General features: G+C 42.7%; 1 protein-coding gene across 5 annotated transcripts in view; it reads right to left on the bottom strand.

The window, feature by feature from the left end:
- Positions 1-25,808, bottom strand: part of PLAGL1 (PLAG1 like zinc finger 1) — a 50,851-nt gene extending 25,043 nt beyond the window's left edge. Inside the window, exons 1-3 of one of the 5 annotated variants that reach the window (XM_061471665.1) lie at positions 25,683-25,755; positions 4,988-5,030; positions 1,853-2,028 (exon numbers count right to left, since the gene is read on the bottom strand). Coding sequence is in view for 2 of the 5 variants with exons in the window: in XM_061471663.1 (XP_061327647.1) it covers positions 4,988-5,006 (19 nt within the window). In the remaining 3 variants the exon portion in view is untranslated. Of the gene's footprint in view, positions 1-1,852; positions 2,029-4,987; positions 5,031-25,682 lie in introns of all 5 variants that reach the window. The other 4 variants (XM_061471663.1, XM_061471662.1, XM_061471666.1 and 1 more) reach the window with 4 other exon arrangements.
- Positions 25,809-27,637: the final 1,829 nt, after the last annotated feature.

The following is a 27,637-nucleotide window of genomic DNA, read 5'->3' as shown; positions in this document are numbered from 1 at the left end:
CTTACTCCATTGACTGGAAACCAATTATAATATTCTCCACCCACTTCAACAATGCCAGTAGGTCACACTGATATTCATGTTTTATAAAGATCCTTCACGTTAGAAAAGGCAAAGGGAAAACTGTCCTGCCAAAACACCCCCATGCACTTCCTTCCACATGAGTTAAATATAACACCCTTCGCCCTGCCTTATCACCCAAGTAAGGGAGAACAAATGCCACCTTCTGTGTCACACATGAATCATCTACTTTCTTCTCCATTATACTAACTAAAACCACTCTGATCAACTGAGTTTTCCACAACCGCAATTTTCTATTTATGCCATTTTGACTACTCAATAGCCCACACCCGTCAACATTTTCATAAGACATCTAAGTTAATGCTCTAATGACCTACAAATGTACCTCCTTTCTAACTTAGATGTTAACTGTAAATTAGTTTTAAATTTTAGTGGCTTCCAATGTCTGTCACATATAAATACACTTAAATGAGGGCAAAACCTACTCCTAACACATTTGGATAACAATAATTGCAACAGAGCCCACAAACACCAATACCAGCCTGCTAGAGTTCAGCGTTTTTATGTCTTTGTCAAAACTATAAATGCACTTGGTTTTTCTGCTTTTCCCTCTAAAAATCTTGGAAACTTGAAGGCAGAAGGCACAAACAAAAATACTGACTCTCTACAGTTAAGCACTATACTTTCATTTTTAGGATCACAAAATATTCTGAACAAAACATGTTTGCATATAGAGCCCAAATACTTCCAAGAAAAACAGATAAGCTATCTGCTGCAGAGAAGCACAAAATGAGACAAAACTAGTACGATTACTAGCTCAAAGTCACTCAAAGAAAAAAATGCCAGACTGAGGAACACAAACTACTCTGACAAAACACGAAACTTCCCAAGCCCTTGCCCTGAAATTAGGGGACTACTCAGGAGTTTTCAAAGAACTGTATGCACGCAAAGACATTTTTCATCAGGTTTGCAACACAAGCTCAGCAATTCCTGCTGCCGTGTAAGAATAAGGCAGCACAATGGTAATTACTGTGTTCAGAACTTGCCCTTAAACTGACGTAGGAAGGAATGACATTACTTAACATTTTTCCTGCAGTCATAAGTGGACCACACCTGAAAATAGTAGCTGCGTGAGCTGAGAAATACTTTTCTTCAGTCACCGGAGAAACTAATATAAAAACTCTGGTGATTTGTTCTCCTGTTTTCAGTAGAAAATTTACATATGAATTACACACCAAATTCCTTTGGTCTGATAAACTGTTCTGAACTCACACGCAGAAAACACTGTTTCTTCATTATCATCCTCCTCTTGCTATTCTTTGCTGTCTTTACAAAAATCTGTGCATCTAAAACCAGCAAGCGTAACGGCAAGTCTGCCTCTTGCCTTAAATCTATCTATAGAAACAGAGGTTTGGAAATACATCCTTACATTTCAAGGGATTTAGATTCCCTGATTTTCTGCCAGACAGGCCTGCTTGTTAGTCACTGCCTTGTGTGTAAGTCCTAACACAGCAATTTGTATCAGTCAAGAAATCATCTGATGCAATTTGGCTGAGTCTCAAAGACATAAAAAATTTAATATAACAGCCTACACAAATGACTGATGTTCAAAACCTTACTGCAAGACCCAAATACCAAATTATTAATTTTCAGATTGATTAAATCACCATTAGATAAAGTACTAATCAACACAAACTGAGGCTGGAAACTGCACAATAGTCACTTAGGTGTTTCCCATGACAGAATACAATTCAAACATTGGTTTTGCACTCGAGAACAGAAATGCAAACATTTCACAATCACACTACATATGGGAAATCAAAACAATCCTTACCTTATTCAAAATGGCATTTTCAGTTAAAAGTCAGGCTATGCTAGTGCAAGGTGGCAGGAGACGTGCCATCCTCCTTCAGCAGACTTTTCCAAATGCCCCTGTGTTCAACTAAGTCTAACTCCACTCTGTTTTGTTTCCCCAGGAGGACCCATTCAGCACCATGTGCTCCTTTTCAGCTGTCAATAAACAGAAGCGGTGAATTCCCCAGCTCTTCACAAAGCTAGTTAGGCATAGCCATTCATTTCTTCAGGAAAACAGGGCATTGATTTCAGCAAATTCCCAGGGAGCAGCTACAACAAAGAGATCAAAGACCCACCTCCTTTCCTGCGTGGCTTTGGCAGGCCAGGCCAAGAGGAGCAGCAACAGGCTCCCGAAAAGCGGGCTCAAACCCCACCGACCACCGCATGCTCCATTCATGCCCGTCGCCTTCCTACGTTCCCAGGACAGCCCCCGGCGCTAACTGTGACAAACCCCTACATTCAGGCAGCATAATATACTGCACACTAGTTCATCCAAGGATAAAAAGAAAAACAAGCTCCAAGGGAAGTCCACTGCTTCCCTGACCAGCCGAGCCTCAGTAGCTGCCAGATAATTTATAAACTTCTCTCTCTCTTTACTTAGCTTCTCCATCTAAAACAGAGAAACACTCGCTACCTCAAATTCATCGTGCTGAAACTTCACTGGGATGTTGGTTTTTCCATTGTATTTCCACAGGCTTGAAGACTTAGATGCTGGAGTTTAAGGCCTAACTGCAGCAGCCCTTGTATTGTGAAGCCATGACATTTTCTTTGTGCAGTTTGCCCCAGACTGCAGTGTTCTTTTCCTAGGAATCTAAAAGGGTTTGTTCTGGTTTGATTAGATTTTTTTCTTTTTAATTATACATCTAGTCTTCATTAATGTGACCTGGAACAAGATTTTTAATCCTAGAATTTGACCTTGTATTGAACCAAGCATTAGTGAAAGATGATGCTGTGGTCAGATTTAGGGACTGCGTGGTTAGGCTACATGTCTACTTCTAAATAGTAAGAGCCAGAAACTCTTCCCTGGTGCTGAGACCATTTGGCATCACTTCCATGTGTCTAAACACTCCTCATCTTCTTCCCTTTTCCCCCACAAACAGTGTGGTTACATTCAAATTCCTTACCTGGAACAGAGTCTGGTAGATGTTCTCCCCAAAACACACCCTGTTGTTTGCATAGGCCAGTACTGAGCTCATGGGCTGGCTCTGTACTATTTATTTATATAAAAACAGACATAAAGATCTAGAATCATTTCACATGTGTACAGATTTGCCATGTTATTCTTTAGTGTTCTCCCACCAGCTGGAACCTGGAAGGTTCCACCAGCACTGCTACTGCCTCGATGCTATTTGCACATCTCCAAGTGAGAAGACAAATGTCTACCCCTCTAGTATGATTGAGTATCACAGGACCTGTCACAGCACAAGCAGTACAATACCAAGATGACCAAGGATAGGTGATAGGAATGATAGGTCACTGCACAGAAGATAGCCAAGGACACAAGGGAACATAGAACCACAAAATTCTCCATGCTACAAGAGACCTGTGGAGATCATCTAGACCAGCCTCTTGTTGAGAGCTGGCCCTTAAGATGAGTGTTACCCAGGGCCCTGCCAAGCCATCTCTCGAGTATTTCCAGAGTGTGAAATTCCACCGCTTCCCTGGGCAGCCTATTCCAATGTTTATTCAATCCCACAGTGAAAATGCCCCTTACAGCCAGCAGCATCTCCCCTGAAGGAACCTGAAGGGTCCCCTGAAGGGACATCACCCCTTGTCCCGTGACGGGCATGACTGGGGAAAGTGCTTCTACCTCCATCTCCATAACTACTATTTCTGTACAGGAAGACCCCTTAAACCTCCTCTTCCCCAGTCTGAACACACAAATCTCCTTCAACCTCTACTCAGGTGACAACTTCTCTAACCCACTGGTCATTAGGAAAATGAGAGAGGTGCTGAGGCTGAGCTGAGGAGAGAAAAATGAAACTGCCAGGGCATAAGATAGCTTAAACAGTAAACCAGCTTACACATCTGAGTAAAGTTAAGGAGTCTTAAGTAATTTTGACCATGACTACTGTGCAGTCAACCTGCCCTCTCTCCTTTCTTTAACATTTCACTTCTGATAGCAGTTTTGCCTGTTGTATATGATACAGTCAGGTATATTACAATCCTCATTTTAGAGTTCTTCCTGCATCTAAATGGTACTCAAGCATGCCCCAAAATAGCCAGTTAGCAGATAAAGCTCAAAAAATTGCACTTTTGCAAATAACTTGATCTTGAAAATATTACCTTCACAGACAGCTGCCACCTGCCAAGCAAGCCACTGATGGTTTTATATTTATTAAATGATTACAATTACTGAGCCAAAAAAATCGTTTTCTTTGTTCCTCTGAGGAAATACTGGAGATTGATAAAGTGGGTTTCTGAAATTCCCCTGTCTTACACTGCAGCGTGCATGCTGGGCAGCCCTCAGAGGCCATGATAAAAAAATGGCAGCTGACGCACTGGAGGGCCTCCAAAAGAAAGCATGTAGATCAGGTCAATAAGCATAGAAAATGTGCTTAATGCTGCAGATAGCTAAGCTGGAGCAAGAGAGTACAAGTACTGGGCAGACCTGAGCAGTAGTGTTTTGTGGTAGTTATGACAAGAAAGCATCAGGATATGCCACTTGTATATTCTTTATTGTAGAAAAAGAAGGATGAATAATAGTGATGAGGCGTGAGATTTGGATGTGACTTGGATAAAGATGCATTGGAAACATTAGAGTTAAATTCATAAAGTGATTAAAAAACCCCAAGTACATCACGCAGTAGTAATCTGGGATGGTATTTGTGCCAAAGATAGATAAAACACTTTAGATAGAATTGTAATTTTAAGTCTCAATGAACCAGTCTGTTCTTATACATAGGCCAGATTTTTACAATTTTACTCATATTAAGTCATGGTTTACTCCAAGAATAATCCCGTTGATTATAATGGTAATATTGTTCCACAGATGTCTCAGAAAAATGCAGACTTTATACTTAAGATAAAAGACATCAATCATGAGCACATCTGGGAATCTGATAAAAACATATGGTACAAAAAAATCACTGTGGGATAACGGAAATGTACTTACATAGCAGGTCTGTGGACATGTTTACAGATCAGGCAAAGGAAACCTACATAAAATAAATGAAAAAAGAATGATCAGTGGTCTGAACTAGCACTGTTCATGCTTAAACCTCATGCTAGTTATCATATGCATAGTTTCTTGGTTCTTTAGGAAATGAGGGGAACATATCTAGGTAAATCTAAAAAGGAAGAATTTCTGTTTGTAGAGGGAAAGAGTAAATCCATCTATTTTTACTATTCCTAATCATTGCACAAACAATGTGAACTGGCAATTTTAATGAATCCATTTTAATTAAGAGCAGTTCACTGTATCCCACATCTTCATTAACATTAATTATTAAAACAGAATTTTCAGGTGTCATCTATTTTACCCTATTGCATGCTCTTCTGTGTTTATGCCTGCTGTTTCTGGTATTCAACTTAAGAGTCCTCACCCTTGCAAAGTCAAACAGAATATTAACTAGATATAGAACAAGACATTTGCTGTCTTGAAAAGACTTGTGATGACTTCTAGCTTTCTGCTGAACGCTGTTCATCTTGTTGCCTTCCCATTCATCTGCTGTTTTTTGACTGAAATTTTACCATAAGCACATAGTAGCAGAGTGAATTTTCTGTAGCTGTTTGAGCAGCCTCCAACAGAGTTGGATCCTGATGTGTGGGGATAAGGCTACTTGGAGCAAGAGAAATAATAAGGCACATAGTAACAAGGGGGCATGCAAATAACAGTATGAATCACACCAGCTTATGTCATTTTGTTGTGTCTTGTACAAATCTTGAAAATGTTGGGCTGTTTGAAGGTGTATATATATGATATAGGGTGAATTGTATGAGGCTCAACAAGGCTCAGTGCTGGGTCCTGCATTTGGGCCACAACAATCCCATACAATGCCACAGGCTTGGGAAAGAGTGACTGGAAAGCTGCTCATGGAAAAGGACCTAGGGGTGCCGACTGACAACTGCTGAACATAAGTCAGCTTGTGCCCAGGCAGCCAAGAAGGCCAACAGCATCCTGGCCCGTATCAGCAATAGTGTGGCCAGCAGGGCCAGCGCAGTGATCATTCCCTGTACTCAGCACTGGTGAGGCCACACCTCAAATACTGTGTTCAGTTCTGGGCCCCTCGCTGCAAGACCTTCAGGTGTGTGAGAGACTGAACTGACTCCACCATCCACTGCCTCGGGGGGGGGGGGGGGGGGGGGGGGGAAATGGACACATAGAATCTGTGAATCTGGCAGGTTGTCCCTAAGCAGGATGAGGAAGCTGAGATCCAGCTATCTGCTGGAATCTAAAAGCACACTGTAGTGCCATTTTCAAGTTTGAGAAGACCAAGATAAAAACTTCTAGTGATCCATCGTAAGCACCTCTTAGGTTGCCATTTTAGCTTGTGTTTGTCCCTGCATACAAAAGCAGCCATGCTGAGCATTCCCCTCAGCATTTAGTCAACAAAGATGTACATACAGATCATCATTACTGGGCAACATAACAAGCAGGCTGATTACATTAGCAAGTTAACAATTTATAATCTTCCATATCCTCATTTAAGTACTCACAGACCCAATTCCAAAACCAAGACATCTGACTTTCTATCTTACCATGTGTCTCATCACAACATAATCAAATCCCCAAGGATTTAAATTGTCAATCCTAGCATAAAAGAGAGTATGCAAAGAACATATACATTACAGATGCTCTGCACTCTGGAATTTGGAAGAGTTCTGATGTCAAAATATAAAGAGCTGCCTGATCTTTCCTTCTCACATGCTTAAAAATGTCTTTCAAGCCTATGCTGCCTTCACCAAACAGAAGACAAGCACAAACTTTGCATTTCAAAGAGTGATTTGCAGTGGCGGGTGGTGAGGGGTAGTTGAGAGGTATACTGTAGACTTCATTGCAGAAAATTCATATTTTTAACAGAAAACCATAAAGATTCCTCCCACTTTTGGGCTGCACACATTCTCTAACATCAAAGGGATAAAACTGACTGGGAGCAGCTCATCAGAGACCTTCAGCAGGTAAGACACTACAAAGAAAAATGTGTCAATTATCCATGCACAAGCATCCTGTGTCTTTTGAGGTGCCCTAGCACATTTGAAGCACTCACATGAGGTTGATAGCTGCAATATTGGTTATACAGGAAAAAGAGTCCCTCCTGTACTAGGAGCTAGAAGCCACGCAGGGCTACCCAGGGCATCTCGAACAGCACTCAACACTTTTATTTCGGCAAATTAATCAAGCCCTACAGTACTGCAATTTGTCTGTTCTTACAAGCATAGAATAGGCAGGCTGCTAGTACATCACTTTTGTCTGAGATCAAGAGGACTGAAGATGAGGCACAAAACACAAGTGCCAGCATACCAACTTCTCTTCTGTAACCTCTGTCCTTTGCCAAAAGAGCTGCCTCCAGTGAACGTAGTGCTTATAAACTGGCTTTTTTCTCTGACTTGGACCGTGTGTAGATGTAAGAAAGCAGTAAAGGGGCCCACATGCTAAAAGGACATCAGTGAGTCCTCCTTCCAGGTGAAAACAGCCATAATGAGAGCATGCTTTCTAAGCAACAAGTGTCTTGCCTGATTTCCATCAGTCAGAAAATTCTTCCTGCAAAAAAACACTCTGCAGTTTCACTCCATTCTGGCTGAGAGTGAGGCACTTGCCTGTGGGGTTGATTTCTAAGAATTTCGGCCTTGCAGAGGGAACTGAACTTTAATGGCATCCATATGTGACTGTACACATGCCAGCCTTTGTCATCCCCAGAAACAGCAGGCTACACATTGTCACTGTCAAAGCTGTGCCATCAGCTAATAAAGATTTTATCCCCCCACTGAACTACTAGGCAGAATTATTTGATCGTGCTGGCATTTGATCTGCAGGGCAATTACCTGGTAAACCACTACAACACAACAAGATCTCCCCTTCCATATTGTCTGAGTCAGCAGTATACCTTCATCCTCACATTTATGGTCTGCAGGAGTCTCCTGTCATGAGAAGGTCCAACCTCAGGCTATCCTCTCTCTGTCCCCCACACATTTGCCACCCAGCCATGCTGTAGTGATGCTGTGATCAGTGAACACCCCAATTAAGGTCTGGATGAATTGTCCCATGGCGTCATGTTGGTGGTAGAGGAGAGAGCATGAAGAAGAAAAAGCACATTTACTAGCTGGGGCAGAAGACCATTCCCCTTGACAGAGACCGTGACAGGTCAGAATGACATCAGAGGGACTCAGATGAAGGGCAGCATGTTCCTGAGCAACACAGAAGCCTATGAGAACCCTCCACTGCAATCAAAAGACTAATCAGAAGCATAAGGAGGTTATCCTTTCCTTTATCACTTAGAAACAGCTATAAGAAACACAACAGAAAAGTGCACAGGTTAGCTTTCCTCCCATCCGTTTTGTCCATATTGACAGGGCTGCCTCCTCCCATGGTGTGGAGCCAGGAAGAATAGGACTGTGACATTGCCATCTGCCTGCTGCCCCTCACAGTATTAAAGGCATTTACCAGTACTGGTAGGTCACCTTGTACAGACCTTTACTCCTAACAGTCCCCCTAGGACGTGGTCAAAGGTACAAGACTGTTGCAGAAGATTTGCCCCAGAGAATCAGGGCACTATGAAAAGAACAACCATAAATCACCAAAGCTTTTCTCCATAGGCCTCTGAGGAAGCAGCATTAGCAGCAGCAACCCTATAGTGACCAAGTCCAGCCCTTGCGGAGGACACAGAGATTACATACTAAGAGGGAACACCTCTGCGAGTGCATCCCAGTCATTGCAACCCAAGCCACTTGCAGAACAGCAGAGCAGCACGTACACCAACACAAGCAACCACTCCTCTGCTAGCAGCCAGTCAGGATGCTATCTGTGACAGTGTGGGGATAAGCACAGCGAGGTGTATTTGAGAGGCAAGGGAGTGTAGGCAGAAGTATATGGTCCCTCATAAGCTGTACCAGTTTTGCCCTGTAGTTGCCCTCAACATGGACCAAGAACTGCCTGTCCTCCTTGCTGCAGAAAACCACCACTATAAACCTCTCTCCTGCTTCAAGGTCAGCCCTCTGGTGCGTGAGGGCACCTCCTGCACAGTGTATTGCCTCCCAACCAAGGGGGCTCCAACACAAGCAGAGTCGTGGCAGTCACTTATACTGTGCTGACCAGGCATAGTGCCTGGTGCTTTCTGACCACATCAGTCACTTCTCAATCTAAACTTCGATGGCTGGCCAGTGGCCACGCTGGCCTAAGTTTAACAGTCCCAGTGGCCAATCTTCTGTGGTTTTGCTCCTTGTAAACCACACTGATGTACCACACTGACCTTTATATGAAGTGTTGCAGGTATATTGGACAACTTTGCTGTACTGCCACTCAACCAAAAGAAGTTGTTTGTGGCTGCTCTTAAACACTGTCCTTTCTCATTAATGAGTGGGCAGAAAAAGACAAGGAGCAAAGTGGAGAATGTTTTCCATACATTATGTCCCACACGACATCCTTGTCTCTAAATTGGAGAGACATCAATTCAATGGATGGACCACTCGGTGGATAAAGAACTGGTTGGATGGTCACACACAAAGAGTTGTGGTCAATGGCTCAATGTCCGGCTGGAGACCAGTAACGAGTGCTGTCCCTCAGGGATCGGTGCTGGGACTGGTCTTGTTCAACATCTTCGTCGCTGACACGGACAGTGGGATTGAGTGCGCCCTCAGCAAGTTTGCCAATGACACCAAGCTGTGTGGTTCAGTTGATATGCTGGAGGGAAGGAATGCCATCCAGAGGGACCTCGACACACTTGTGAGGTGGGCTGATGCCAACCTCATGAAGTTTAACCATGCCAAGTGCAAGGTCCTACACTTGGTGCAGAGCAATCCCAGGCACAGCTACAGGTTGGGCAGAGAAGAGATTCAGAGCAGGCCTGCAGAGAAGGACCTGGGGGTGTTGGTTGATGAGAAAATGAACATGAGCCGGCAGTGTGCACTTGCAGCCCAGAAAGCCAACCATATCCTGGGCTGCATCAAAAGGAACATGACCAGCAGCTCAAAGGAGGTGATCCTGCCCCTCCACTCTGCTCTTGTGAGACCTCACCTGGAGTATTGTGGGCAGTTCTGGTGTCCTCAACATAAAAAGGACATGGAACTGTTGGAACAAGTCCAGAGGAGGGCCACAAGGATGATCAGGGGAATGCAGGACCTCCCGTATGAAGATAGGCTGAGAAAGTTGGGCTGTTCAGCCTGGAGAAGAGAAGGCTGCGTGGAGACCTCACAGAAGACTTCCAGTATCTGAAGGAGGCCTATAGGGATGCTGGAGAGGGACTCTTCATTAGAGACTGTAGTGATAGGACAAGGGGTAACGGGTTAAAAATTAAACAGGGGAAGTTTAGATTGGATATAAGGAGGAAATTCTTTCCTGTTAGGGTGGTGAGGCACTGGAATAGGTTGCCCAGGGAGGTTGTGAATGCTCCATCCCTGGCAGTGTTCAAGGCCAGGTTGGGCGAGGCCTTGGGTGAGATGGTTTAGTGTGAGGTGTCCCTGCCCATGGCAGGGTGGTTGGAACTAGATGATCTTAAGGTCCTTTCCAACCCTAACTATTCTATGATTCTATGATTCTAAAATTGCAGCCCTGAAAACGTGAGGTTCTTTACAGGCTTTCAGGTATCAGGAAATTAGCTTATGCATTTAGGTTGAAAAGGACTTGACAGGTCAAACGTAACAGATAGTTAACAGACTACAGATAGCAAAGCAGTGATTACAAGCACACTGGATGATGAAAAATTTAATGTCTTGTGGTAGCGAAAAGTGGTTATGTGCTGGTTAGAGGAAGTGAGGATGGCTTCTGCACTGCTTGTAGAGAAGGACATGTTGCAGAGTACATTTGTGTAGGAGCAGGATTTTAGGTTTTGTTTTTCTCAGCTGTTCCACCACTGCTGCATATTCACAGACTACTCATTTTGTATTTTAGAAGTGACTGTGATGGGCAAACTTTGGGCACACAAGACTTGGGATAGGTATGCATTATGGTGGTGCGATTGCCCTGGGATGGGAAAGGCAATGCCTGTTACCCCTTCTGTTCTGATGCAGAGGACATGGGGGTAATGAAACCAGATAGTTTCCAGGTACAGTCCATAAGGAAGACCTACATGAGGACTCGGGTCACTGCTGCACCTGGGGAAAGGTGACTTCACAAGGAAATACTTAGCAAGGGAAATCAGAGCACATGGGGCCTCTGGGGCTGTTCATGGTGCACATGAGACATCCAGGATGGATGCTAACAATAGCCTTCATAGCTACCTTGTTTACCAGTGGTTCACATTGACAGGCAGCAAGAGGGGCAGCAAAGGCTCAACTTGCTATTCTCCCTGTATCTGGAAAATACTATGATGACACCTGGCTAAGGTTTCTGAATGCAGTTATCACCCAATGTCCTGTATCCACTGCAGGTCACCACAGATTTCTAGGAGAATAACAGTTTTAGCAATTGGCACTTGCTTCACTGGCCCCAAAGCTGACCTTTACCAGAGATGACAAACTTCATGTCAAGGGAGGTCAGGAAACTGTTCTGTGAGTGAACTTTGCAACATTTGCAATGTAAGACTACAACTAGCTGCTCAAGACAGCCCTCCTGCATTAACACCGCAGCATTCTCACATGGGCTCATGTGACAGAGTATTTTCACTGACCTGACTCTCTTCCGGAGAAGTATGTTACTCTTCCTTGGCATTCATGCCCCAGAAACCCAAGGGAAAAGCAGACACTGATGTGGCATTAGTGGCAGCACCAGGAAAAGCTTTCCTACTGCCACACTAACACTGTGGGTGATAACCTTATCCTCACATCATGGTGCCATCTGGATCTGACAAGAGAACATGCTGTCTGCAAGAGACCTATGCCATACAGAGACAAAGACCTGGATCATAGCTTCTACATTATGTATCCACTGTGAGTGGAAACACAACTGTTCTGAACCAGCCAGCATCTACCCCTCTCCAACCCCTCAGAGGTTATTAAAAAATTCCTTACACTGCTTTCCTCACAAAAACAATGTCAAAACCCAGTGATAACTGTCAGCACAGATTTCTAATCATCTAACATTACACAGTGCAGTCAGTTTCATGCTGCATGCAGAGACACATCAGTTACCCAGTTATTGAAAGATTCTTCTCCTGATGCTGTGAAGTCATCTGTCCACCTTACTCATACAGCTGACAAGGGGATCCTGCTATACTTCAGATAGGAAAACATCCAGAACAACATATTTATAGATTCACAACAGCCCCACGTGGATGATATTGTTATCCAAGTACCTTTTATCACATTTTAAAGATAAAATGCAAACAAAACTAATTTTGCAAGACATCCATGGTAAGTAACATGCTTGCAGATGTCTTTAAAATACACAAGATGTGACAGGAAAACCACACTTAACCTACTTACGCTGAGATTAAATCAGCAAGGACTCTCCTCACCCATTACAGAAATCAGTTTCTGGGGTTTAACTTTCAGTATACCTCATGCCTCAGGTTGCATCTATCAGAAGAAAACATACCTTCAGGAGACAACATATCTACCACATGGCATTAGCATTGCACTAGTGTCCTTCCTTGTTCTCTTTTAGCTTCTGCTAGTGCTTGTGCTGGGCTAAGGGCATTTCTGCTGACATAGTTTCTCTTCTCCTGAATTCATGAACAGGAAGGAAAACCATAATGATACACAAACGATTCTATGATTAACAGAGTACAAACAGGGAAAAATGAACATACAGTGACAAAATCTCCGTTCAGGGAAATCTATGTGGATTTTATAAAGTTTGTGTTAGTCCCACATGTACATTCACAATCAGGATTTGGTACATGCTAAGTACAAGTCATCAAACATGTCCAACAGCAAAATTCCATGCATTTTCTACCTACCACATGTAGAAACCCTCACTGGAGAAAACATGAAATTATAAATCACTTTATAATTTATCATTGAAAAGAGAATATGCTTGTAGTTTTACGAAATTACATATTTTTTTCAAATCGTGGAATTAGTTTAGAATTATACAGCAGAATAACTGTTTTGCCATCATAATGTTTTTCTTCATGTACAGGATTCTGCAGGTTTCCCTTCATTAAGCAGTACAACAACTTGAGCAGAACAATACAAACACTTGTGTTCCTGATCCAGTCCCTGGCTCACTGATATTGCAGAAGTTCTTCAAATGTAAGTCCTACTAGTCAATGTGAAAGATAATGAGACTCCAGTTGTATATGCAACATCTCTTTTACGAAGGGCTATGCAGATGTAAAAGAACAGTGCATAGAATCATAAGGCAGACTGCAGGTGGATAAAAGTCATGCACTCAAGATTGTTTTCTGGAATGTGTTTACTAAGAATATTTTGTATGCCTCCATGTTATTGTGTGTGTATACACACACAAAAATATTATACAAATGTATAATCTAGTCCTGTCCCTGGAGGAAACTTTATAACTATATACACATCTCTACAGATTACACAAGCAACCAAGAGCACTGTCAGTTTCCAGTGACTTCAAGAGGTCAAGCAATAAGATATCATGTTGATTTTGATAATTTTTGTATGAATTTGCTATCATTTTGCCAAAGCTATACTGAGTGTTAAATTTGAATACATAAAGAAGTTCTGCCTTACCATTCCCTGCGTCAAAAGATCAATATTCTAACCTGGTTACAATCACCTCAACATGTAGCATCATCAAATATGGTCCACACATGCACCTAATCTATCCAAGTCTATTTTCAGTTTAAAGCAAAGCCCCATTAGTCATTAAATATTTTACATCCCATGTCCTGATAACAGAAACACAAAGACCAATAAATCCCACTCCTTGTTTCTAAGCTAGTTTTTCTTGTTCTGAAATACGGCACTGTCTCTCATCATAATTTTCTTAGCCTTGTATCACTTGATCTACTTCAGTCAGAAAAAGACCCAGAGCAGACAAGGCATCAAGTACAACTCTGCCCGCATCAATGCCCTGTTAACAGATGAGATGCCATTAAATAGTATTTTTAAAAAGAGGTAGTAACAAAACAGAGACAAATGCCTAGGGAATGATACCAAATGGCATCTCATGCCAGCCTGCCTAACTGAGGGCTGCTCTTGTTGTTCGACTTTGCAAAGCACTCAGCATTTTACTGCGATCCAACAAAGCATTTTTACATTTCCCATGTCTTTCCATCACTGACTTGCAGGGAACTATTTGTACATATGAAGGCAAACCTATACTTCATATTTTGCTGGGTCAGGATCAAGGCACCAATCCTCTTTCTGGATCCTTCTTTTATTATGAGAATTATTTGAAATAAGCTAACCAAAAAAAAAAAAAAGGCCTTGAAAGTGTGAGTTTTAGAAAGCCTCAAGACCCAGGAACATTCCTAAAATAATTTGCATTCCACAGCAGGAAGCAAAACCATTTCCATTTCAATGAGCCTGTGAAGAGGACTCTGGTCTACTTGCAGCAATGCAGGACTGAACCGCAGCACAAAACAAACACCAAACCCACTTGTACAAGGTCATGTGAAAAAGCACTTTTTCTGTTCTCCCTCAATACCTTGGCTAACCATTTTTCATCACTTCATGACTACATCCCAACACTCATTTCAGGAAGGGCACTGCTGTTCCTCTCTGCCAGGCTGATGGCAGGGAGATTTCCTTTCGCTTCCTTGCACCCTCCTCAGGCAGCCTTCACCAAAGAGTCAACAAGTCTCCTGCAGCTTCAGAAAAGGTTTTACGAAAACCTTGGCTTGAAAACTCTCTCCTTTCATAAGCTTGCTGCAAATAAAACACATTAGCAGCAGCCAGCTTTCCAAACGCGGTGAGCAAAATCCACAGCGGAGACAGACAGACTGACAAGTTGCCACACGGTGCAACAGCTGCTCCTGAGAGCAGAGAGGGGTGTTACATATTTAGCCAGCACTTCAGCAATGTCAGTGAATTTCAGGAAATCATAAAAACAGACTTGTCATCTGGAAGCCAACACCTTACCTCACACATCTTGCTCATCTTACAGTAATCTAAACTTCCCAACCTCAGATATCACAAGCTTTGCACTTACCTACGTCATCCAGATGTGTCCTACAGCACTACTGCAATAATGTAATGCAGTGTGTAATGTTGCTACTAGATTATGTAAATATTAATATTCAAATTATTTGGTCAAATTTCACTTTCAGAGCCTTGCTCTAGCTCTTTAGCAGCTTTAAATTTCAATGCTGTGAAATGACCACTTCATTCAGAAACTTGTAAAACTGAGAAAGTTCTACCTGTAGGACTATTTCAGGTTGAGAATACTGGTATTTTTACAGGCATTTTACAAGCAACACGTGATCTGAATGGCAATTTCAACAGGTTTAGCAGCTTTGTTTAGGTGCTTCATAAAAGCTGGATGTCTCTATGCATAAATAATGTATCAAAGCATAATGCTCTTCCATAATATGCCCCACTGTTTGGTAACAGCATCTTGGCTAGTAAACGTGCTTTCTCTGCTCTGTCCACTCCTAAAGGCCTCAGAGAATTGCTTGAGCCGTATGAAGGCAATGATGATACTAATACATCCTCAAAACTCAACTAAAGCATAAGCAAAGAGATTTCACTAGGAACTTAATACTTGAAGCAGAGAGACAACAGTACCCAGTTTGTTCAGTTGAACGCCACAAGCCTTGTACTGGGTAACAACTGCCTGTCACATCCCTCAATCTGTTTGCTGCAACCTGCAGGCTCAGATTTTCTGCCAACAGCAGCTGGATTTGCCAACAGCAAACTCAGCAGCAAAACCACCCACGTCCTTTCACTCTCATTCACACATGGGAATGGGACTGGCTGGAGTGAAAAACACAATCTATTACTTCATATGGCAGAGATGAAAGGGGCAGTTATTAAAGCTAATTTACAAAAACAGAGCCATCACATTGAATCTTCAGGTACTAATTCTGTTGGAATTAAACTGTAACTTGAGGAGTAATTTCTTATTGCCTTTTCTTAAAGGATATGTTATTTTCAGGGGTTACGTTTTCATAGTAGTGCTTGGAATGCCTATGGGTGCACAACTCTAAAAATACCCAAATCCCCCAAATACTGCATATAGGCTTGATTAATGAAAGCTACATATGCTCCCCATTATTACTTAGCTGTTCCCTTAATTGGTTATTGTCCTGGGTTCAGCAGTAGCAGTCATTTTTCTCCTTCTTGGTAGCTGGTGCAGTGCAGTGTTTTGACTTTCGGCCTGGGAACAGAGTTGATAGCGATGTTTTGGTTTGGCCAAGGACTTTGTGAGCCTCATGCTCTGCCAGGGAGGAGGGGAAGCCAGGAGGAAGCAGAGACAGGACACCTGACCCAAACTGACCAAAGAGGTATTCCATACCACAGCATGTCATGCCTGGGATGTAACTGGGAGTTAGCCGGAAGGGCTGGGGGACTGCAGGGTTGGAGGAGGTATTGGTCGGTGCTTGGTTGGGCTGAGGGGGGCAAGTTATCGGTCGGCTGGTGCTGAGGTGATGTATTCTCTTCCCTTGTTATTTCCTTTATCATTATTATCATTGGTGGTAGCAGTAGTGATCTGTGTTATACCTTAGTTACTAAACTGTTCTTATCTCAACCCGTGGGAGTTGCATTCTTTTTGATTCTCCTCTCCGTCCCTCCGGGAGCAGGGGGAGGGCAAGAAAGGGGGGGAAGTGAGCGAACGAATTACCTGACTGGGTTTAAACCACAACAGTTCTTTTTGCGCCCCATGTAGATACTGACAATCAACACAATGAATCACCATTCATATTCAGCACAGTAACCTGTTTCTCAGATAAAGGAAAAAGTTGCTCCCCACTGTCAACTAGAGGGCACTTGAACCTCTTGTTCTCCCACACTGACAACTTTTAACACAATAATTATACCTGGACTCCTGCCTTTCTGAGGTCTGGACTGGAAGCCTTCTCCGTAACTGTATGGTATACAAACACTCCTGGGATCCTGTGACATTTCTTGCATGTTACTCAATTAAGACACTAAAAAACATGGCATTACATGCAGAGTGTTTGTCGTCGTTTAAAATTTCATCCCTCATAGTAATGCAGTTCTAACCTTTTCCCCAGCAAAATTTAAACTTGAATAAATTAAAGGAGACTGGCTCTTCTCTATACAAGCTTGTTTTTTTTTTTCAGTGTAGGGGAATATGAAAGTAATTACGAAGCTGGAATAACAAGGCCAATGCTGAAGAGCCCTACAGAAAACAGTAAAGGAAGAGTTCAGCCACACTAAAAGAGAAAACACAGAATGAAAAACCCTACTTAAAAATAAGTGACCACTAACTCCCATTAAATTAAATTAGGAACTTGCAATCTGGCACACCACGGCTTAATGAATGCAAAGTGCAGGCAGATATAAAATATACTTCATGTTTCAGCGATTTGGCATTTTTATTACACTTGTCTGTATGCCATGTATGCCATTTTTCAGGGACAGCCTTGGAATCTCTCTAACCTCTTCAAGGGCTTTAGTAACAGAGGCAAAGACACAAATTCGTCATTTAAAAGTTATCCTGATATAGAAAAGCTTGTTACAATAATGTAGAAAAAAAGCCCGTGATCTCTATTTTATTAAAAGTTCACCAGGAAGCCATTTGTCCTTATTCCTTTATCCAGTTGCATGACCTGTTCAACTCCAACTTTGACATCTGAAACATCCATTCAATGAGTTAATGAAAAATAACCCCAAACAACTCAGATATTTGACATTTGCACCCCAAGTTACCAGAAGGTCATTTTAGTAATTTATAAAACCAACACGACATAGTCTTTCAGATGTTTATGTCTTCAAGTAGAAGAACTTAAGGTTATCTAGAAGCATCCATTATCCAATACTTAGATGGTTTCAGTCAACAAACTACTGAAGTGTATTTTACTTTTTGCACCATGACATTCTAGCTTCCAACATCTACTACAACAATAAAGAAACCCAACAGATTTCTAATAAATGGTCACTGATGACTTGCTAACCAGGTTCACATTGGGAGAATCAGTACGGTTCAAGAGCCAGAGCTCTGCTGGGACAAACTGAAAGCAAAGGTCACATTCTCCTGTTTTAAGTTGTCCTGTAAGCTCCACAGATTCAATTTCTGAAGAACATCTTGTCAAAATAAATGAAATTAAAATCATAATTTAAGATTCTGGGACCCAAATATATTATTAGAAGCATGATAGCAACCGTAGCACCTAAGTAGATATGTGCTAATTTTTGCTACCAGTCTGGAATTTAATTTTTAAAATTATAACCTATGGGTTTTTCTAAATTAGATTATTAATAAAGTAATCAGTGCAAATCACTGATTGTAAAGACAATTCAGAGACTTATATAGTCTAAAAAAGTAGTGAAGTTCATAAGAAAAAGAACACATTTTAAAGTAATAAATCCTGCTAATATTTTTACAGATTGAAAGTCATTAATTCTACATTGTCTTCAACTGTTTTGTGAACCATTTTACTGATTTGGTACAAAATATTTAAAATAACCTTATTTTTATACTCTGGTTTCCATTAGCTTAATAAGTCTATACTAATTTTTGCAGTGTACTATTTTAAAATTAAAATATTATTTTTAATACTGATAAAAGTGGTATGAAAAACATAGTAATAATGCGAGAATTATTTTTTTTTTACAGGACTGAGACCCACAACTCATTCTCAACTAAGTCATTTTGAGGACCTCTAACATCCCCTTATACACTCTTAACTCAGTATTTCATCTTTGCTAGGGGTACAGAGATATGCAAGTATTTGCCTATATGGGTACTGAGACTGAAGTGTTCAGAGATTTTGGCTTTTGCCTATATGGGTGCTGAGACTGAAGTGTTCAGAGATTATGGCTTCAATGTTGACAAATCACTGGAACTATATGAATGACCTATAGGGGAAAAAAAAAAAAAAATCACTTAGTCTTTTCTTTTAGAATAAGAAACAGAGGGAAAACCAATTTACTCTCCCATTTATCCTTGTCTTGTTTTCTTCTTTGTCAATCTCTGTTTTGATCAGAGCAACCTCTATTCCTTTTATTCAATAAATGCCTGAAAACTAGGATACATTTTTATTAAGCAAAAAACCTCCACATACCAGATTCAGTGAAAAATACGTATGGCAAATTCATGCATTAAAAAGGGACATGATTCCATCTATCACTCACAGTAAGAGTATTTTAGAGAGAAGAACAGCATGTAAATGTGTACAGGTCAAGTAAAGATGATTTCCAAGCGTGAAAATTATTCTTGTCAGTGGCAGCTGTTATGCGAGAAGTAATAAGGTCCAGAAGCCTTGCTGGGCATGACCAGTGATAAGAATATCATTATGATCCATCTGCAACCTCCAAAAGACCTAAAATGCCTCTGCAATCTTTTGTTCTAAGCAAAAGTAAAAATCCAAAGCAACAGGTTTCCAAACCAGGACACTGCAAATGTCTTCACAGCAATAAGAAACTTTCCACAAACAGCCCCCAACAGGTTTGCAGAAGGGAAAGCCAAGAATACTTTTCAGAATTACAGAATTTCAAGATCGTTGATTTTAGAGTATACGGGTGCTTGCTTTGTCTGCTTATTTACTTGTTTTGGGGGGAAAGGAGTGTTAGGTTTGTAAAAACACGTGAGTCATGAACAAGTCAAAGTATTTCTAGTAAACTTATTTTTGTCTGAATACACTGAGTTAACTGAAACCAGATCATTTTGCAGAAAATGGATCAGTTTCACTGGCTTTGCAACGAATCAGTGCTACAGGCTGGTTTGTACTGAAATTGATGACTTCATCCCCCTTCATTTGGGATGTAACAGCTTCCCCCTCAGCTCTGGAAATCCTCACTTGACACAATTTTTCTTATTTTTGTTGACACAGAGCACCAAGCACTGAGCAATCTCATTCCAGTGCTTGGCACCATCAGAATGAAGGAGGACCATTTGGCTGCCAGGTTTACAAGAAGCAAATAATGCATCCACTTGGGGATACCTCATGTGCTAATTTCTTTTCCACTGAAAGAGAGAGTAGATTTATCATAGCGCACTTGGATTAATTCTGGCCAGCAGTCCCCGTCTTTTCTTGGATGAGCCCCGAGAATACAAAAAGGTAGTGTTTCAACAGGTAAATCACCCAATTTCAGCAGGCAAATCACCTGCTCCTGTTTCGCTGTGAGTGGCATTAAGTCCCTTGTTTAATTAAAATGGGTGACTGCTGAGATATCTAAGTGCAGTTGAAGCAGAAAAGGATTATGTTACTTTTTCTTAGCTTGTCTTGAACACTTGGAAAGGGTTTAACACCTTTACTTACTCAGTGATGCAGGTGAGCAATGACTCTCACCAAGATACAAGAAAAAAAATCAGAAGCCAGAAATCATGCTGCACCACACATGTAGAGGCTCTTTGCTGTCTAAAACATCAGAAAGGTTGCCTCTACACAGAAGGCTGAGCTGGTTGCTAAGACAAAATGAAAACTGAATTAAAATAGAACTTCTTACATTGACAAAAACAAATATCTGGAGTTTTTGTACTGTTCTTCTGTTTAAGACTTTCTCTTTTCTTCTATCTAAGACTTTCTTTTCTTCAATTTCCTCAATCCAACTTCAGTTATGTTTCTACTAACTTCATTCCTTTAGCTAATACTTTCTGGTTTTCAGTATCTTTCCTTTGCCTTTCACAGATGTTTGTTCAGCATTGCTGCTTCCCTTCCATTAATACTCCCCTTGGTTCTCTGCACACCATATCTGTGGCTATGACAGGAAATAATTACACCTGACAAAGAAGGAGCATCCAGCTCTTTAGGGATAAAACAAACTTTGAACTATCTCAGCTGTGTATTCAACATGTGCTTTACTGGTCCTTCCACTGTTTATTATTGCCAGACAATGTAATGAACAGAACTTGGTATCTTCTTCGGGAATCAGTCTTGTCAAGGCACTGGCAAAACAGAACTTCAATGCGTTATAAAACACTTCTTTATTGCTCAGCCTTGCAGCACTTTTAATTGTCATCTCAACAAAGCCGTACTGATTCTAATGTTACTTATTTCTCTAACAGGACAAACCAATGCTGCTGATCACATTATACAGCTGCAGTGATTGAAATAATATTTTAACTGAAGTAAACCAGCAAAATTGCTGTGATAGTTTATGGCCAAAAAAGCACGTGGGACTTCTGCTGCTGCAGTTCTCTCTGACAGATATACGTGACACTCTTGCAGAACATATTCCTGCTTATCCTCAAGAGTCCCTCAATAACATTCATAGCAACAGGAACCTGGTAACAAGAGACCAAGTGGAGGAGCAAACTATAACATTGTTCACTGCACTACATTTGCATTCTATCATACATGCTAGCACAGGTTAAATAGTGATACTCTATTATTTTCCTGAGTGCAATTCTGTTACATGCCCTGAAGAAGAGTAAAGGACATCTACACCAACTTTGTAACTTGTGCCATGGTACAAGACTTACAAGTGCCGCGCCCTGTTTTTGTCTGCTCAAGCTACCAGACAGCACCTAAGTTACGGATAACAAGATGAAATGCACACAGTTCTTCTGCACAGCTACTTTTTCAGGCTCTTCACTGATACAGACAAGAAGTAGAGTGTTCGTTTATATTCGTCTAGTGTCTTGAAGGATTTATTAGCAACTCAAAAAGCCAAATCTTTCTATACTTGAAACCTGAGGCTCTCCATAGGAAAAAATGACAACAAGGATATTGAGTTACCAAACCAGCATGACAGAGCTAACTTTAAACCCTTTTATGACTCACAATAATTTTTTTTGCATTTTATTTCCACTGCAGTTTTTTCAGGGGCTTAAGCAAGCAGATACACAGTGTCAATGTGTTCAGGGATGTCCTCTGAAAAATCATGAAAGCAAAATGGGAGCAAACACTGGAAGGTGATCAGTGTGATCAAGTTGTATCTCCAACTCATTAGAACTATGAATCAATGCCTTATAACACAGTCTCCGTTGTTTCCTCATTTCAACTTGGAATTACGAATAGTTAATGCTATTTGGAAAGTTTAAAATTTGCTCTCTCAAGTTGTTTGTGAAACAGCCTCTCCTAAAATAGCGTCCTAGGTGCAGGAAGGAGAGAGATAAAAGCAGATCTACTCTGTCCTCCAAGACAGAATTAGTATACAAAGGCATTCTTGATCCTTATTTAGCACTGCAACTCACCATTTTACAGAGGATCTATCAGTGCAGGCAGAAAAGTCAGTAAAACAAAAAAAGAAATACGAAAATCATACTGACAAAGACCACTGGAAAGAACTGTCACTTTTAGATCATCACATCAGAGGCATTTGGAACCCAAACCACTCTTTCACAGCAAATTCCAAATAGCCCATATTCAGAAGAACGCATGGAAGAAAGAGGTAAGACATTAAAAAAACAAAGCTAGGAAAAAAAATACTTATTTGACTATCCTCAGGACACTGTCTGGACTTCTCATAAATCGTATGAGCAACTTGCAAGATTTTCCCATACAGAATTCAAGCAGACTGACCTTCTTTCTGTCCTAACTCTTGTTATTTCCTGCTAGTTATCATAAAATAGCAGTATCCTTGGCATCATTTAAAGAGATTTCCTACTTCTTTCCATACACGCAAGGAAAGAACAGGTTCTTCTGGGTTTAATAACAGCGAAATAAAGTGGCTGGGTGTACGGCGGCACATGCTTAAGTAGAAGTGTGTGACTGCTGTTCCCTTGGTGTTTGGAGCAGTCTCGTCTGCTTCACGCTTATCTTTGAAAGCAGGAACATCTTAAAATAAAAACTCAGTGGAGCCAGTAGGGAAGTAGTTGGCAATGTGTACTTTAAATACGCTCTGCAAACAGCTTGTAAGCCACATTGCTCGGATTGAAGAGGGCTATTTAGGTTTGTAAACTTGGGTGTAATGTCAAGTGCTCAAAAAAATTAAAACTTGTATCCACATATTAAACTTACATCAAACACCAGCACAGACTGTCTTAAGTACAGTGTGTGTATTCACTTATGAGCAGGATAGGGATTGATGTTTTGGGGTTTTAATTATCAACCAAGAAGGGGTTTGAGGGAAAAGGGACAGTGGTTCAGGTCCTAGCCCCTCCCCTGCAACACATTGTAGAATGAATGTGTCTCAGCAGTCATGGGGATAATTACCTTACGCTGTTTTCTTTCCACTGAGTCCTGGCAGAAGGGCAGGCAGGGAGAGAAGACATGCGTGTGCTCACAGAGCTTCACAACAAGGACATTTTTGTTGCAGAGCAGATTATGGAATTGAAAGGAAATAGAAGTCATTGTCTTTAGTTAGACAGCATTAATTTGTGACCTGCTAGCTTACATGTCTGCAAAACGACTGCAAAACAAGTGTCCAGGTTAAAAGAAAGTCTACCTACAAGCAATGCACTCAAAATGTTTTAACTTTTCATTTTTATCTTAAATGCTAAGCAATTTTAAATCAACCTGAAGATGCCAATCTAAGGCTTCAACCTGGTTAAACCTGGTGGGCTAATCACATGATTCAATGGGCCCTTCTACCTTTAAGAAATAATTATTTACTTTCTTGTGTTTCCATGCTTTCTTGTATTGAACTCTCCCACTACTGTTCTCACTCTGATGGGCAGGACCAAAGAAACTGGTACAAATCTTTCTGATTTTATTTTTAGCTTTTATGCCCACTCATCCCATCTTTTGCCTCTTACACAAATAATCCTATTATCGATTTGCAGCACCTGCATAATCAGAACAATCAGGTCCTGTTTAAATGTCACCTTGAGAGCACTCAACAATTCAAAACATGTTGGTGATCAGCAGTTATACCACCCCAGGATCTATAGCAGCTACCATTAGGCTTGCAAATGAGATTTTGACTGCTTTGACTGACAATGCAGGGCAAGTAAGTGCATACTAATAGCGGAAAACATACTACACATCCAATGGCACCACAGCAGCAAACACACAGAGTATCAAGCAATAATCGTGCAGTTTGTCACTGATCCTGTCACTGTTGCCATACGTCTGTTCAGCAGAACTACCCGTGATCCACTCAGGGACACCTGCCCCACACAACCCCACTTTGTGTCGCACAGTACGACTGCTCTCCTTGCACAGAGGTGGAGCAGCGCTCCACGCACTGCTTCTCCAAAACAACTGGGATGGGAAGGAACAGTGAAGTGAAATTCCCAATGACAGCATCTTTGCTTCTCCTCAGAAAATGGTGAGAGCACAACAAAGGTGCTATGCATGAGGGGTCAGTGGAGTACCACCGAGACTCTCATCTTGCAGAAGTTGCCAAGTCAGGATGGGACTGCTTGACACTTTATGCTGCTGCATGAGATTAGATCTCTCAGACTTAAACAGACAGATTTTATGCTAAACACTGGGACAACCAAGGCTCAGGATGCACGTGTTGATGTTAATTTAACAACTGCAATACTGAGAGATGCAAATGCTCAGATTGGGAATCTCTTCCTTCCTCATTCTGTCAGAGCTGGATTTGCTAATCTGGCAATAATGTCAAGCACATCCTCTCCTACCACTTCTTGGAAAAGGAATGTGTTTTTATATTTATTCATACATTATTTATATTTTTTCATGCAGACCCCCCTCATCAAGGTGACCTTCATCACGAATATGTATGTAGATATATCATGTATGCAAAACCATAGCTCGGATTCCATCCTATACCTTTGCCTTTATAAATTAAAAATATCAGCTGAGGTTGGAAGGTTACATTCAAAGTCACATTTTAAAGACAGCTGCTACTTTGTGCTCTTCATCAACTACTTTAAATGTTCTACAAAAGCAGTTAGCCTTATTGGCCCTCATTTGCAAGGAGGCACATACTTGTTATGCTCAAGTCACACAGGGAAAGGAACAACCCTCAGAGAAGAGTCTGGCTGTCCCAAATTCACCGTTCTAGAAAAATAACTGTCATTGGGCCATGAGACACAGAATTTTAAGGGGGTGAGGGGACACAACACCTGTAAGTTGAAATTTAATAACATTATATACTAAGAAAAAATAAATCATATAATACGGTAAATCCCTCTTCCCCACCAAAAAAAAAAAAAGACGTCTCCTGCAGGAGTCAGCAACAACTCCAGACTTGACAGCAATAAGCTGTCACCCTGCTGAAGAAGGATGAACAACTGATTTACAGGGTGCTGCGACTGCCTCTGTTGGATGGATTTTGAGGCAGGCATCGAGACCCGTCCATGAGCGGCGGTACACACTGGGACGAAACCCCGGGGGCCACGACCGGGAGTGCCACCACATAATGTGCATCAGGGCACGGGCCGCTGCCAGGGCCCGTGAGCACCGAAAGGCTGCAGAGAGGCACGAACCGAGATGTTCCCCCTCCTCATCCCCGCTCCTGAGGCCTTTCTGCTCCCGGAGGCAAAGAGGGGCTGGGGCGGGCCCGAGCGCGTTAGCCCGTCCCGGGCTGTGGTGCGAGGCTCAGTGGCCGGACAACGGAGAGCCCGCGCAGCGGCTGGGGCTCGGGAAAAGTTGTTAGGTACAAGTGTAAAGTAATAAAAAAACAAACACAAGAGTCTCCTCTTGAAGGCGGACACATGTGGCGCAATTCGCTTCCCTGCGACAGCGGGCGCCCCCCCTCCCCAGCCTCCGCCCCTCAGCGCCCCGCCACCACGGAGCGGCCGACACGGAGCGGCCCGACACGGCTGTGGGGAGACGAAAAGCCCCGGCCCGGTCCCGCACGCCTGCCCCGCTCACCTGCCGCCCCCGGCGCGGCCCCGCTCACCTCATGGCCCAGCTCCTCAGGCACCGCCCGCTCCCCCCCACCCCCAGCGCCGGGCCAGGGAGCACAACGGCGGCGGCAGCTCCTCCCGTCCCTGCGGCGGTGCCCAGCCCCGGGGCGGCAGCGGGCGGAGCGGAATAGGGCCGGGCCGCGGGGCGGGCTGGCGGCAGGGCGGTGTTCGCTTCCCGCCCCGCGGAGAGCCGAACCGTGCCGTGCCGTGAGGAGGCCGGAGGCCCTGCCACCCCAAACCAAGGGTTTGTTCGGTAACGGCGCTATCGAGAAACTTGTTACAAGCGAAGTGTGAGCACCCCGGCCTGTGGCTTTCCGACCGCCGCTGCTGCTGTGGCCGTACGTTGTCGTCGTACTCGCAAAGATCCGCACAGCTCCCTCACCTGCTCTGGTGGTAGTAAATTACTTCCAAGAAGGCATCTCACGGCGTTAAGCATTTCCTTTACACGCACCGATTTTACTTCCTGATTGTGGGTCTTTACTGCAACTTGCAGTCTGGCAGGGCAAGAGGTGCAGGAAGGGAGAGCATGCACACCCCAGGCCAGCTGGTGTGTGAGCATGTGGCTCTTGTCCTGCCGCAGGTCATCCTTGTGGAGATGCTCCCCGTGACCACCAGATCAGTGCTGGAAAACCACGATGAGGTCCAGCTGAGCCTCCTCTTCCCAGGTTGAACGAACCCAGGTCGTCCAGTCTTGCTCCCTGTGGCATTTTCTCCTCAGTTAACCATTTCCGTGCACCTCCATGGGACCTCTCCAATTTTCCAGCGCCTCTTCTGAACTGAGAAAGACCACAGCTGAGCTCAGTCCTCCAGGTGGACCAGCAAGTGGCAGGGTGGCATTATGGCCTCCTGTGATCTGTTGGTTCTGCTCCTGCTGACACAGCCTGGAGCAGAGTTTGCCTTCACAGCTGCAAGGGACGTGTCTGTTTAGCTGGCAGGACACCGGCCCCCTGCTCCTCTTTCAGCAGCACTACACTGCAGCCAGTCAAAGACCCACCTAATCTAGGGCCCGCTTTTAGAGAAGGTTGGACCAGATGACCAGGGATCTAGGGACCTCTTCCACCCTACTTAGACCTTCCAGTGATCAGTGTTGTGTGGCTTTGGGAACTGTCTGTAAGTTGAGTGTTATGTCGACTCTGTTTGAAACAAGTGTGTTTGATCGATTAATTACCATTAATTGAAATGGTGACGGTTGGCCTGAAATAATCTAGATGTACTCTGCAACATGCCTGTGAGAACTTTTCAACATGATCATCTTAAAAAAAAAAAAAAAAAAAAAAAGCTTTGTTTAAAGTAGGTATCATTTAAATTGCCCAAGCGTGATTAAATCGCCTACCCATTAAGTCAAGTTCCACTGTTAGGTCTCTTTTAACAGTACATGTGGTCTCAGCAGTGGCCGCCAGATCCAGCTAGGATTCTGGTAGGTAAGAGTAACCTTTCTGGGGCAGTTTCAAGCCCTACTGCACCAGCCATCTCTCCACCAGACTTTTTGTCAGAAATCATGAAACCCACAGCAGTCAGCAGTGGGATATGCCACTGCTGCGGCTGCTACAGTTCACTGTCAAATTTATTAACCTAAACTGCCAGTGGCAGTATAGGCATGCTAACATTATTGTATGTTATGAGCTAAGGCTTGGGCAATTTGAGAGCACCAAACATCTGTGGTGGGGCTGAGGAGGACTGAGGCAATCAAAGGCAGTTTATAACTACAGTGTTACTGCTATGCTGCTGAAATGCACCCTGTGTCACATCCAGCTTCTGGTTTATACCTGTAAGGACACCATGGCAGTGAGAAACCACATAGAAATAGTTCCAGTATTTTGCTAGGATAGATACCATCACACTGCTCTAAAGATGTCTCCTGCAGGAAGGCAGGACAGGAATCTCCATGGCTTCATGAACACCACGGGACTGTTGCTGTAC

The sequence above is a fragment of the Pezoporus flaviventris genome, unplaced genomic scaffold, assembly GCF_033815535.1.
Source record: "Pezoporus flaviventris isolate CSIRO_AGI_PZ_B2104156 unplaced genomic scaffold, CSIRO_AGI_Pfla_v1 ptg000066l, whole genome shotgun sequence".
NCBI classification, from domain to species: domain Eukaryota; kingdom Metazoa; phylum Chordata; class Aves; order Psittaciformes; family Psittacidae; genus Pezoporus; species Pezoporus flaviventris.
Note: the sequence above shows the minus strand (reverse complement) of the source record. Positions and strands in the feature narration are given on the sequence as shown.